Here is a 13,374-nt window from a genome sequence, read left to right on the forward strand (position 1 = left end):
GAGATACTCAACAAGGCAGGACGAAGGTCACAGTTCGGCAGTGATACTTGCGGTACCGCTACTCTAGAGAATCGGGCGCATTGAAGATATTTGGAGTCGTATCACTGAACTAGAGGCTGTATTGCATGCGCAGTTCGCGTCGTGTCTGACACACGACTACCCAGAGGATACCACTCGGAAACTCACAACGCAATGTCCTGACTCGCATGCATGACGGTCCTTGGTGTCCTTGCTCCCAATCACATTCCCATTCCGAGATCATAGTTGTACTCTCCGTACCCACCCGTAGACAGCGACGGTGGCAGGGCACTGGAGTCCGTACCGCAGGTGACGTTGGCATTGTCAGTGAGTTGGAGTTCGATCACCGCCCCTTGCTCGAAAGCGTCCCAGTCGATGTAGCAATTCGAGTGCCACGGTTGACCATTGATCGTCACGTTCTACCGGAGGGGAACATTCAAAGCTGAATAGAAAAGGAGCGCCGGAGAACTCTCACCTGGACAAATATCTTGCCTTCGGTTCCATTGGCAGGATTGCCCTCGAACCCGATTGCTTTGATGGTGGTTGTAGTGTTGAAGATCGGGTTGTAGAATGAAATTTGGGGGAAGTATGGGGAAGACAAGAGGAACTGTCGGGTTGCTGGAAGGGGGTACATCCCAGCGAGGTAGAAAGCGGCATAACTTCCCATGGCGCCTGGGTTGGCGCATTGTCAACTCGACTGCCTAATCATTTTGTTCATAGACATACCAGAATCTGTGCAGCCCTCGTGTTCAGTATCGATCCACTATGCAAAGAGGGAGTTTTATCCTTACCATCGTTACCCGGGAGTCCGTTCACGGAAGTATTGAAGTACTCGGAGATAACTTGTCTTGACCTCACCGTACTAAGACCAGGGGCGTTGGCATAATGATACATGAAAGGAATTTGTTGGGAAGGCTCGTCAGTTTCGTCGAAATAGTTCTGCAAGTTTATAGTCAGCAACAGACAGGATGACGTGATCGCTATGAAGCTACCTCGTCGATCAGGAAATTTAATCGGTCAATGAAATTCTGCACCCCTCCTTGCAGCTCGATGAGGCGCGCCGTATCGTGCGGGACGTACTGAGGACAAGATAAAAATGGATACTTCCACCCATAACGACGAATACTTACTTGGGAGTACTTCACATTAATGCAGGAACGATTTAGCTTGAGTGTGAAAACATCGCGAAAGACTGGGCTTACGACTAGGGGTGAACTCTCGTAGAAGCCATCATGGTTTGCGGCGTTCAGGTAACAAGTAGCCTGGGTGGGATCATGAACACTGCAATGCCTGGGGTCGGTATAGTTGAATGTTCCATTTGCGAACCGCGGCTATATCGCCTCGTGTCAGCTGAAGGTCGTTTTTTCGAACTGCAAATAACTCACCTGCATCATGCCAACGACAGAGGATGGACCACTCGGAACAGTAACATTGGGGTTCCATACATTCGCGAAGTTGCTGCTACGTTGGGCATACTGTCCATGCGCACGAGGCTTTAAAGAGAATCGGGAGGGCATATAGCAATAGCTCACCTTAGCGGCATCTTCCAACTTCCCCAAGATTTGTGCTACCTGAGAAATGGCAAAATCTCCGAAGGCATGCTGGAGGCATGTAGATAATAAAAATCAACATGTCGAGAAGTAGGGCGCTCTCGAGCTGCGACGTACCTCCAAAGTCCGTGAGACTTGTTTTGAATTAGTCCCTCCGGGTTCATAGCCATCCTGAGGGATCCAGCCTACCAAGGATGGGTTGAGTTACCATTACATGTAAGAAAGCCTATGGTCAAGCAAACCTAGCGATTTCCAGATGTTGACTTGTCGGCCTTCCAAATCCCAATTGGGAGGCTGGATCTCCGCATCTGCCAGTAATGCGTTGTAGAGGTCGGTGGCTGAGACATTCAGAGCAGCAGCCTGCTTGTAGTACCTAATGTGATGCGCTCATAAGACTCAGACAGCACACTGCGATCAATGGAGCACGAAGCTACTCACTTGACGAAGAACTCGCCGAGGATAGGGTCTCCGTCTGGCAAATGCTCTCAGCAGCATGCTCAGTAGACTATACTCTTGGCACTCACTGCTACCGCCCTGAATATACTGCTTTTGAGTTGCGCCACGACACTCGGGCAGCCAACCTATTTCAGAGATCTAGACGTCGTGACCAAGGTCGGGTAATAAATCAACGACCGTACCTTCGTGTTGCTGGATATTAATGAATCCTCTGACAATTCGAGCGAAGTCCACCGGTGCGTGCAGAGCATACAGCGAGTAGAGAGTGCGATAGGTATCCCACTACTCCGTCGCGACGTGTTAAGGATGGTAAACGGCGCAGGACAGACCACTAACGTTGCAGTATAGAGAATCATAGTATGGTTCGGTAGAGTTCCACAGAGGGTTTTCACCGGTGTCTGGTCGTTTCGCAGTTGGTCAGTGACTCTCATCGAGCTATCACCTCGACTCACAATCGGCTGGTACAATGTGAGTCCTGTACACCTACTCATGCTCGCGAGTCAGTCACGACATGATTGGGCATGTATGGTGAGGGACTAACCGAGGAATAGAAGAGTGAAACAGTCTCATTGTCGACTCCTGTGGGGTCCACCTGTATACGACCGAGCAACTACTCCACCCATAAAACCTGGGTCACTATGCGGAACATCCAACGCTTGAGACTCGACATGCCTCGTTCCAGGTTTCAAATGCCGAGTTTTTCACTCCATCGAAGTCCCATCCTGCCGTAGAATCAGGGATCTCCTCTTCGGCATTCGCACAAGCTTGATCTGCACTGATATAGCTCACGCCTAATTATAGGAAAGGTCCAGTCTCGGACGGCTATATCATACTCGACAGCCGAACTCACCTACGCGTACCAGGACCGAGCTGGTGTTGGCCGGGAAGGTGAGCAGAGCCCCTAGCTCGTCTCTAAATCCTGAGGAATGGACGGCATTAGTAATCGGATGTACATAGCACAATACTCCTGTGAGGCCCCAAAGCCATGAAACGTCAGGCGGACTCACCGTAGTACATTTGGTCGACGTTCTCAGTCCATCGCACTGGATAGTCAGCCAACCACGCCCCGTATTCCTCGATTCCAGCTCCCGGTTCACTCTGTCCGGGCACTTGGAAGTCGGTGCATACGTATAAACTATATCTACCTGGCCCAAACGACGCCTGGAATTGCGCACCGCCTGTGTGGAAAGTCGATCATGAACTAAGCACGCGCGTCTACGTGGTAGTAACTGACCCGTGACTCTTTTAGTGGTAGTGTTGATTTGCATCGATGGGTATGTGCTAGTCTGACTACCGTCATTCGTCACATCTACCACGATTCTCGGGTGAATGTATGTATTGTTGACATTTGTGTTGGGGTTCGAGGAGACATTGGACGGGAACGAGGACGGGAAGGTGTACCGATGCAGTGCAGCCCGACGCGATGCTGTAAGTTCAACACGGACACCGGTAGACTGATGATAGGTCAGATCAGAAGTTTGTCTTTTAGCGTGTTCGCTGCAAAGGCATGGACATACGAGATTCGTGCTGAAGTACCCCGGCTGAGCAAAATCGTCAGGACTACCTGTTATCCAAAGCAACAGCGATTCACGCATTAATTCGAGGACATTCTTGTAGTGCTCCGGGGGCGCGGCCACCTACCGTCCTCTAAGAGATTCCGCAGGACTTTTCGGCTCTCCACGCTGGTTTTGCAGTACTCAAAGTAGTCTTGCTCGCATGTCAGCAGAGGAAAGATCTTGAAATTGGACAACGATATGCCCTGTTATTCGCATGTCAGGCGAATCAAAGTGTGGCGCGCAGAGCTCAAACGTACACCCCCGGTCCCGCTATCGTGCAACTGGGAAAAGCCCGTCACGTTATATTGCGGATCAGCATCATAACCAGCTTGCTGGACGAACGATTAGACATGTCACTGGTGAATGCCCAGGATACTCACGTTCCCCGGAGAATCGGTGTCCATTCCGGTTTTCACCATTCCGTGTGGCAGAGTCGCACCTACGACCGTAGTGTTCCATTATACAACGCAAGAATCGACGGAATCCCTACCTGGAAACACATGACCACCATTAGTAGTGCCTATGAACAAGTTCACCAAGCTCGCAGGGTCCGTGATGAACGCCGAACGGGAAGATTTCGCGTATCCTAGAATAAGGATCAAACCTGAGAGGACCCGCATGGCTGGCAGAGTCGACAACCACGCGAAGCAAGGAACATGGGTGGTATATATACCTGGGGGCGGGGAAACCGAAGGGTGCATGGAGGCAGTCACATGCCATGCCGCAGGGTCATGTACGCGATTGATCAATTGGAAGGAGGCACAGAAGCAGTAACACAGGCATATCGAGAAAGAAGCGGCCGAACGGGCCTCGGATCCGGTAAGCTTCCGAGCAGGATCACGGACATCAGTTGTTAAGCAGTATACGTATGTCGCGTTTAGAATCTGGAAGGTATCGCAACTCAATTCGTCTCTACAGCACAGGTCCACGCACACGCACCTCACTCTTTTTTCTTGTGCCATTGGGACATAAGCCGTTATCGAACGCTTCTCACCTTATTTGTAGGTTCTACAGAATTAATCAGGAAGATGAGGTGCCCTGCAAATTGAGTGACGCCGAGGCTGTCGAGTAACAAGGGACGCGCTTGAACACGGCTTGCCTGGCCTTGGTGGAGCATACCCGACCCAATAACATTACAAGTGAGATCATACAAACTAAACATCGAGGCCTTCGACAGTTACTCATGTAAGAAAACAAGATAGAACCTGCCGGGATAATATATCGCTCCTCGAGTGAGCGTTACGGCTCTATGTCATGTAGAAGTACGAACTGCACCTTGTCTGCAGCCGCCCCGTGCAGTCGTTTGGTAGCATTCATCGGGTCTTCTGACCCGAAGCCCCAGGTACTCAAGCGGACCCGAGTCAGCGAGAAAGAGACCCTAGCTTTGTAGAACTTTTCACAACAGCGGCCTTAATGAGACTGGATGATCGCATGTAGACGTCGTTCGGGCTGCATGCCTCCTGAGATGCCGGATTACCACTTTGCCACATACGTTTCATCCTGTCCCTCCAATCGATATCTGGTGTGACGACGCAGATAGAGCTATTGTTGGTTGCCTGGCGCTGCGCAACGCTACGGCGGCAGTGGATGGCTCTGTGTGCTATAGCTAGCGCTTGGACTCGACGCCACATCGCTATGGCCGGGTCTTGCCGACGAGCTTTATTCTTACCCTCATCGTTCTATAGGGTGCGAGCTTACAACTCAGTATGAGACCCGTTGTCAGACACTTATAAGATTCTAGATATTGGTTGCATATGCCACATATGATGCGCATGAATTATTACTTGCGTTGAAGCTGGCAGGTCAAATCTCATTCTTATCACCCTCGTTGCATCTATAAAGCCCTAACCACACGATGATTTTACAGACTTAATGGAGAAACTTCCCTATGAACTCCTGTCCCTAATAACCCTCCAGGTCTGCAAGGACGGTGGCAAGACAGTCTGCTGCCTTCGGCAGGTGTCTCAGTACATCTCGGCCGCCGTGGAACGATACAGGTTCTATTCTGTCGCGTTACACGGACGCAAGCAAATCACGGGCTTCTGGAAGAGCTATCAAGCAGCCCCCAAGTACGTCAAGGAGAATATCCGGCACCTTTTCCTGTCCGATGCGAAGAAAGGCAGTGAGACCGGCTCAAGGGTTTCCGAGGCTTTCGCTGGTGCCCTGCGAGGGCTCCTAATCGCCGTTTCACAGTACCTTCGCACTCTGACGTATCTCGTCTACAATTACCGCCAAGAAGAGCCTTACAATGTCCTGATGAAGCATGTCTTTCCCCTACTGACACACCTGACCATCCGAGACGCTTCACTGTCTTGGAGAGCCAGTCGCCGCCGCAAGACGTGCGCCGTGCAAAATCTCGAGGAGGCCCTACCTACCACGCCGCGCCTCAGTCATGTCCATCAAGCTCACGCCTACCTCCCGAATCGCGTGGCGACAGAATTTCGTATCCTGTCTAACATCGGATGGCGAACCTCTGGTGATACACTGCGAAGTGTCCATCTCTCAGGTTTGCACCTGGCTACTACCGTGCTAGTGTACATACAGGAATACCTGGGATGCGTCCCACCTTCCACCTCGCCTTACGTCAACGATCGCCGCGGCCGTCTGCCGTCCGGGGTTCAGCGACTCACTCTACAGCCTGCAATTCAGGATGGACAGTACGAACACCTTGTCACTATGCACAACAACGAGAAGAAGAAGCTGCGTGATCTACAAACTGAGCGCGAAGGACAGGACGGTACACAGTTCATACTTCTGCCTGATGCGCCGCCATGGACACAAGCGCAGTTCAGAGAAGAGTGGCTGCAAATGCAGAACGACTACGTATACAATTAGAAAATATGCAGGTTTGTCACCCGGACCTCCCTTCCGAAATGGTATCCAGACATACTTATACTAGGATGGACATACAGTGCACTGGCTCGCACCATGAACTACTCGACATGCTCCTCAATCATCTCTCTCAGCCTCCCCATTCTCGGCACAAACTTCACTTCAAATGGCAATGGATGCACGTTCGCCGTATCCGTAAACGCGAGCGTATCTATTGGCTTATGCGGGTCTTCAAAAATCTTGAATGCCCACAGGATCAAGGCGGTATTGATGAACACGGATCTATATAACGGAATTGATATATTGTCCCCTATCATGCAGGTTGCAGACGGCTTACCGGACGGCTAGATGTTGGCCGGGGCACACCCTAGAAGAAAAGAAACGATCGTCAGGGCATCGACGGTCATGGGATGGGGAGGGCAGAATGGGTATTTACCGCCTGCCGAAACCAAAATTGTAGAATTTTAGGTCGTTTCTGATCTGTCCGTCTTCGCCGATCCAACGCGGGGGCTTGAACGACTCGGGATCCGGGAACACGACGGGGTCACGCCCTATTGACCTGCAGCCTCCAATTCAACAAGGGAGTGGACAGAGAATGAAGTCACGCAACGAACCAGTGGTTGCCGATTATCGTAGCGCCCTTGGGGATACAGTAGTTTTTCTATCTGGGCAGTGAGTTACCCAGAAATGGCAGAAGCATTGCGCACACGTACCCAGAAGATATCCTTCGTAGCCTTATGCCCAAACCCTGTTCGCGGGCTCAGCCCTCACGCTGCGACACAAACCAATCAGATAGACTAACCGCCAGCGCTGACCGGTCTCCACCTGAAAGTCTCCAGCACGAACGCCATCGTCTGCGGGAGCATATCCATGTCGCCGAAGGTCGGCACTGGCAACCCGAGGATCAATTCTCCGCCCTTTAGCAGGACAACACTAGCGAGAAAGCTTACGTCGATCACGACCAACGACGCTGTCCAGTTCTTCCTGGACTTTTGCCTGGGCCTCGGGATGGGTAGCAGCTGCCATGATTGCTATAGTAATCGCCGCAGCACTCTGGGATTCAACGATTTGTGAACATCAAATGCTGGCTGTGAAGGTGAGATGAAGCTACCGTGTCTGAGCCAGCGCCGAACATCGACCCAGCCAGATAAGCAAGCTCGTCGTCTGTCAGGTCGTATTCGGTCTGGCGTTCGAGGAGGTACTTTGCAAATGAGGGTCGAGCTTGGCCAGAATCCTGCAGGCAGTGCCATAAAAACGAAGGCTGCTGGAGAACATGGAGAAGATGAAACACACCATTTGTTTACGGACGCCGTCCAGCTGGCCCTTGAACAACGCCAGCTCCTCCTTATGCCACTGTCGCAATGTAGTAAGGTATCCGGGGACATATCTAACCACGTATAATGAGGGTTCGGTTCCGAGGGGGGCCAAACCGATCCTTACCTCAGGATCGGATAGGCATCGACCATCCACTTTCCAGGAGTCAACGTAACGCCCAGTCGGACGAGGCATTTCTGCACTTCCTGCACTACCGGGTCAGAGTACGACGTGGGTGTTGTCTTTCCATACGTGACGGACATGACCACGGACGCTGCGTATCTACAAGTCCAGCATCCATAAGCCGGGAAAGGCGTGGTAGCAAGGGTCCCCTACGCACCGCTTCGCGTGCGACTGATGCTCGGACGGGCTGTCGAGAATATCCAGGACAACGTTCTTTGCGTTGGCCATTTGGATCGGCTCGTACGTTTCGGAGACCTTCTGCTGCAGCTGCGAATGGAGCGCTCTGACAGACGCCAGCTTGAGTACAGAGGTTTACGGGCGTGTATGTGGTGCACTCACCTGCGAAGTTTCTTGATGCGATCACCAGCGCCGGCGAGGAGCGTCCTCATGCCGCCCGAGAGCGTCTCTCCAGCAGCTATTGACCGAGGACGGTCGACTGTGTTCGCACCTTCCTTCTCGAGGATATCCACCGCAGCCTTGGGTTCATGATTAAGTTCAACATCCCCTGGCATCATGAGCATAGACTCCGTCGTACCTGGTACCGCCCAATGATGACGATGATATTGCGGCCTTGCCTCAAGGTAAAGAGCGGGCCATACTCCTTCGTCCACTCCTCGAACTTGCGGTGCGCACTAGACAAGTCAAATACGAAGAACCAAGAGACACTGGTGTATCAGACTCACTGAGGCCTAGGCATTGTATTGCCATACAACCAATGCCCCGGAGGACCTGGCGGCAGCAACCCATGGGCACCCGCCTTGCTCGTGAACTTCGTGTACACCGTCGCACAGAGCAAGGCCGCGCATACCAGCAGCGCGCCCAGCTGCACCGGTGTCAGGCTGCTCGAGTACTCATACAGACCGGCCATCCTCTACGCCTCGTGAGGGTACGAGACAAGCTAGACAGACATGTAGTAGAGCCCAAGGTAATTATAGTCGCTGATCACGATGGCAGTGCGTGTCTTCGTCTTTACGGGGAATTGAGAACTCGTGCTGGGGATAATTCCGTATATCGAAGCTAGTCCTGGACCCCTATTCGGAATTCCTGCCTGAGTGCTGTCTGCGTTCAACCTGAATGAATCGCGACTGGAAGAAATACATACCCGCTCATCACCTGGGTAGCGTATCTGGCAGAGCCTCCTGGATCATGACGTCCGAATCGGCTTTGTGCTGGTCATCGGACGTCTGTGCGGGGAATGCGGGGAAGTTTGTTGAGGTCTCAGTTTCCGGTACCTGCCTTCTCTGGCGCGAAAGTCAAGGACCACCTTCGCAATTCTGCTTATGCTGCAGGACGAGTATCCATTCAGCCTCATATGTTTAATTCACATGGACGGAGGATATGCCTCCAGATGTGGCAAGGGCTGCATATTCCATTGACAGATTGAAAGCTGGCGACGAAGACACAAGGCGCGTCTATTTGTCTCCAACTTGAGTTGGAGTGAATGTGTGGTCTCTCTCCTGGCACAGGCTGGCAGCGTGAAACGTCCAACATAGTCTGACTCGGACTATCTCAAATTCTATGCAAACTGGGGCAGCGTCAACCTCTGGAATCTCGCAGGTTCCTCTTCCGCATGGTCATCAGACTCAAGCCTAAGATATTTGGAAGTATCTTTCTATCATCAGAGTCAAGCATAGTCACACCATCATCACACCGACGTCTCCTGGCGACAATCCAACTCGCGATCTGGAGAGCCATAATGTGTCATACTGCATTACGCATAGAGCATACCGCTGTACGGAGGAAAGATAATTTTGGAGGCAGAGGGAGGGCGTCTTGCAATGGATACAATGCGAGTGCGGAGAGCAAAATGCAAGTGAAGGCGGGAGGAGGGACCCAAGGAGGAGACAACACAGCGCGGACAATACAACATCCAACGACGGCAACACCGCTTAATCGAACAGACCGAAGCCCTGAGCGCGAACAAGTCAGCGAGAGGCACATCTCCATCCAATCCAAATGTGAACGCACCATATCCTCGTCGGACTCCTCCTTCTCCTCCTCCTTCTCTTCGGCCTTCTCCTCAGCAGCAGCAGCGGGTGCACCGCCGGCAGCGGCGGGTGCAGCGCCAACTGCGGGGCCGGCACCGCCGGCGCCGACGTTCGATAGCAGGTCCTTCACGTTCTTGCCCTCGAGCGCCTTGGCGAGGAGCGTTGCCCAGATGGGCTCGAGCTCAACGTCGGCCGCCGACGTTAATGCGATGATCTTGTCGGACTACAGCGGATATCATCATGAAAAGGCTGAAACTGCGGGACTCAGAGGATTGTACGCACGGTGATCTCGATACCTTCATCGGCGAGGATGAGGGCGGCGTAGGTAGCGGCGAGTTCAGCGGTGGCCTGTCGGTCAAACCGTCAGTACATCCAGTCCATCCCGTGCCCATCCACCCCAACCAAGACTCCTGATCCCGCTACTTCTCTACTTCCAACTTGCACAAAGCGGTAGAACTCACCATTGGGATAGATTAGTGCGTCGGGGCCGTTAACGTCGGTGGAAGAGCTCGTCGATGTCGGTTGTGGTGCTTGCCGTGCAAGTTTCCGGCGGTGAGTGGGCGACATGCCACGTGGACACCACGCAACGCACGTGGGCGGCGATTCGCGCGGGTGGCGTGGCTTCGAATTCGCGTCTTGACGGACTTACGGAAAGCCTCATTTCGTGCGAAGTCTTTATCGCTGGTCGCTGTTGCGCTCGTTCTAGAGGCAAACGCGACGTAGGCGACACGCATATATCCACCTCGAACGATGGCGCCGTCGAGCCCGAACAAGAGGGCCAAGGAAGAAGAGGTGGACGAGTTAGAGGCGGAAGAGCTTCTGCACACTTCGCCGCCGCGCACTCCGGCGTCGGGCAGGAATTTGAGGAGCGTGAGTGACGAATAATAGGTGGCTTGGTGTCTATTAATCCATCGACGTGACCACACAGTCAGCGAAGGGGACACCGACAACTGGGACGCCACAGAAGAAGCCGAAGAAGGGCCCAAGCAATGCGACAGCCACAGCTTCACCCACCCAGAAGGCTCGGGAAGGAAGGCCGTTGATCAATAATGCAAGGGCGTTGGCAGATGCTCGATACGGTAAGTCCGCGACTGCGAGCCATACCCGGTCTTTGGCTCATCAAGCTACTTCAGCTCGCCGCTATAGGGCCTTGGCGTTGTCGCTCCGCTCTTCTTCACCAGAGGATACGGTGGACTCTCGGACACATGCAGTCCAGAAAACCCCAGGTCCAAAAGAAGCGTCCAAAAGAGACACACCGCGTGCATCTCGTCCAACTACCCCTCCTGCCCGTGCAAACGACGAGGCATTCGGTACATCCACGAATACTCCGGAACAGGCGTCCGAATCCGGACCAACCCAGAAGAACAAGCCTTCGACGCAGCGACCATCCACAACCGGGCCCACGTCTCACGCTGCACCCCTACCTACCCCAAAGGCAGCAGCCACGACAGGTCCTTCCTCGCCGGCACGTAAGACACCCCGTAGACTTGATTCAGAACCAGAAGTGTCATCCCCGAAACCTACATCCGAACGCGATGGCAATGGGGAGGCCGCAGCCTCCCCTGAACGTCCCAAGGACCCTCCGCCTACGGTGGAAGATGCAGCCGTCGCCCCAGAACCAGTCGCTGCAGCAGCTGACTGCGCTCAGACTCCAGCCGCGGATGGTGCATCAGCGTCGTCGGTGAATACGCACAAACCCGCGTCCGTACCGGGCCCTCCCCGTGCCGACGCCTCATCGTCGTCCATGCCTCCTCCCTCTCAAAGCCGTCGGCCCTCGCAGATCCCCATCCCGTCACCCCTGTCTTCGCCCAGGCTCAAGGCCGCAGAGGCCAGTCTTCGCGGTCACGCCTCGAATGGCGGGAGCGACGGCGAGTTGGAGTATACGGACGACGACGAGCTGCTGAATCTGCGGCAGATGCTGGGTGACATCCAGTCAGTCGGGTCGCAAGCGCAGTCGCAGTCGCAATCACAAGCGGGGCGGCAGGACTCCCAGCCAGAGCCCAGCCAGAAAAAGCTGATCAAGAAAGAGCCCCGGGAATCGCTCTCCGGGAAGGGCAAGCAGCGCGCCGTCACATTTGACTTTGATGACGTCGAAGGAGCTGACGTCACCCAGCCCATCGACGTCGACATGCTCGAGTTGAGCGACTCGCCGCCGCCGCCCGCTCAGGCATTCAAACCCAAGAAGCGGAAGCGCGCGCTGTCGTCCCCGCGAAGCCTCTCGGACTCACCTGAACCTACCCCGCGGAAGAAGATCAGCCCCCCACCTGCGTCTCAGCCCAAGACTAAGAAGCCGCGTTCGTCCTCCGTCCGCGGCGCTAACAAGTCGCGCCATCGGCATCAGCGATTCTGGCACCTCGACGGGTCGGTCGTTGTGCAGGTGGAAGATGTCCTCTTTCGTCTCCACAGGTCGCGGCTCGTGAGTGAGTCAGAGTATTTTGCTCAGCTATTCGGCCAGCGTGGTGAGGGCGATGACGATGATGACGAAGAGTCAAAGGACTTGGACGCTGATCGAGAAATCATTGATCGCTGCCCTGTGTACAAGATTCGAGACCCTCATGTCACGTCTAGGGAGTTTGAGAAACTCCTGTCCGCTATGGAGGATGCAATGTAAGTCCCATTGTGATGTATTATTGGCTGAAGATCTAACTCTTTCCTTCGCAAAGTACATACTTGAGACAGCGACCCTCCTTCTCGGTCATCCTGTCCGTTCTCCGTGTCTCGACCCACCTCCGGTTCCCAAAGTACCGTGACTGGGCCCTCGCTGAGGTGGAGGAGGTCTGGGGAGGTGACCTTGAAGGTATCATCCAGGAATGGAGAAGCCAGGGAAATGGTAACCGCGGAGGCATCGTCCAAGCCAGACGAGCAACACGTATGATCACGGTCGCAAAGGAGTGCGGCCTTAATGCCCTTCTTCGCCGCGCGTTCTACGAGGTCCTTCGGACCGCTGCGTTTGGGCAAGGGGATGATTTCTTTGACGATGATGAAGATGTCGACTCTGCGCTGCTCCCGAAAGTTGACTTCAACAAGCTGCTCGCCATCAGGGAGCATCTGACTGCTGAGTGGATGCAAGCCTGCAAGGCCCCAAGATTTGCCTGTCCTCTGGCGGCTCGAGCTACACCCGGGTCAGAGCAGCTACCGAGTCCAGGCTCGTCTACCCCTGCCCGCACATGCCCGACGGAAGCGGAGAAGATGCTTGCTTGGGCTGATGTCATGGACTCGGAAGATGTGAAGAGTGAGTATATCTATGACCCCATCTGTGGACTCTCATCTCTTCTAGAGATGAACTGGGGAACTGGAGGGTTTGGATATTGCGACGACTGTGTACAGATGAGGAAGAGTATGTGGACTGCCCATAGGAAGAAAATATGGGAGAACATGGAGGTTTGGCTTGCATCAGCTGGCCTCTTATGATAGCTGCTTGTGCTTAAATGAACATTTACACTATATACTTGGTACAGATGATGCTACAGCAATTGT

At 53.7% G+C, this 13,374-nt stretch overlaps 5 protein-coding genes across 5 annotated transcripts; 1 reads left to right on the plus strand and 4 right to left on the minus strand.

Annotated features, from left to right (window-relative positions):
- Positions 1–80: 80 nt before the first annotated feature.
- GLOTRDRAFT_81814 (uncharacterized protein) lies at positions 81–4,200 on the minus strand (the record flags this gene model as incomplete). Its single annotated transcript, XM_007872458.1, has 25 exons — positions 81–437; positions 494–690; positions 745–750; positions 810–957; positions 1,011–1,097; positions 1,200–1,349; positions 1,404–1,493; positions 1,551–1,619; positions 1,686–1,753; positions 1,811–1,941; positions 2,007–2,040; positions 2,093–2,149; positions 2,207–2,306; positions 2,361–2,422; positions 2,477–2,507; positions 2,566–2,634; positions 2,688–2,815; positions 2,875–2,943; positions 3,032–3,202; positions 3,259–3,478; positions 3,542–3,584; positions 3,662–3,783; positions 3,838–3,912; positions 3,961–4,019; positions 4,071–4,200. 25 exons carry the CDS (start codon positions 4,198–4,200, stop codon positions 240–242), a joined length of 2,514 nt encoding a protein of 837 aa, XP_007870649.1. The 3' UTR covers positions 81–239.
- A 1,252-nt stretch (positions 4,201–5,452) lies between these two features.
- Positions 5,453–6,415, plus strand: GLOTRDRAFT_141267 (uncharacterized protein; the record flags this gene model as incomplete). The annotated part of the gene is made up of 1 exon (XM_007872459.1): positions 5,453–6,415. One exon carries the CDS (start codon positions 5,453–5,455, stop codon positions 6,413–6,415), a length of 963 nt encoding a protein of 320 aa, XP_007870650.1.
- GLOTRDRAFT_66411 (cytochrome P450) lies at positions 6,182–8,671 on the minus strand. The gene is made up of 15 exons (XM_007872460.1): positions 8,593–8,671; positions 8,445–8,541; positions 8,249–8,385; positions 8,067–8,192; positions 7,853–8,008; positions 7,706–7,799; positions 7,524–7,646; positions 7,363–7,465; positions 7,215–7,301; positions 7,126–7,160; positions 7,027–7,073; positions 6,849–6,971; positions 6,750–6,779; positions 6,491–6,694; positions 6,182–6,424 (listed from the first exon to the last, which is right to left on the minus strand). Exons 1-14 carry the CDS (start codon positions 8,604–8,606, stop codon positions 6,514–6,516), a joined length of 1,353 nt encoding a protein of 450 aa, XP_007870651.1. The 5' UTR covers positions 8,607–8,671; the 3' UTR covers positions 6,182–6,424; positions 6,491–6,513.
- Positions 8,672–9,492: 821 nt separating this feature from the next.
- GLOTRDRAFT_112579 (ribosomal protein 60S) lies at positions 9,493–10,422 on the minus strand. The gene is made up of 4 exons (XM_007872461.1): positions 10,359–10,422; positions 10,180–10,245; positions 9,878–10,120; positions 9,493–9,819 (listed from the first exon to the last, which is right to left on the minus strand). Exons 1-4 carry the CDS (start codon positions 10,359–10,361, stop codon positions 9,799–9,801), a joined length of 333 nt encoding a protein of 110 aa, XP_007870652.1. The 5' UTR covers positions 10,362–10,422; the 3' UTR covers positions 9,493–9,798.
- A 516-nt stretch (positions 10,423–10,938) lies between these two features.
- Positions 10,939–11,200, minus strand: GLOTRDRAFT_101632 (uncharacterized protein; the record flags this gene model as incomplete). The annotated part of the gene is made up of 2 exons (XM_007872462.1): positions 11,031–11,200; positions 10,939–10,976 (listed from the first exon to the last, which is right to left on the minus strand). The coding sequence occupies exons 1-2, from the start codon at positions 11,160–11,162 to the stop codon at positions 10,941–10,943; spliced, it is 168 nt and encodes a 55-aa protein (XP_007870653.1). The 5' UTR covers positions 11,163–11,200.
- Positions 11,201–13,374: the final 2,174 nt, after the last annotated feature.

The sequence above is a fragment of the Gloeophyllum trabeum genome (genome assembly GCF_000344685.1).
Source record: "Gloeophyllum trabeum ATCC 11539 unplaced genomic scaffold GLOTRscaffold_00018, whole genome shotgun sequence".
NCBI classification, from domain to species: Eukaryota; Fungi; Basidiomycota; class Agaricomycetes; order Gloeophyllales; family Gloeophyllaceae; genus Gloeophyllum; species Gloeophyllum trabeum.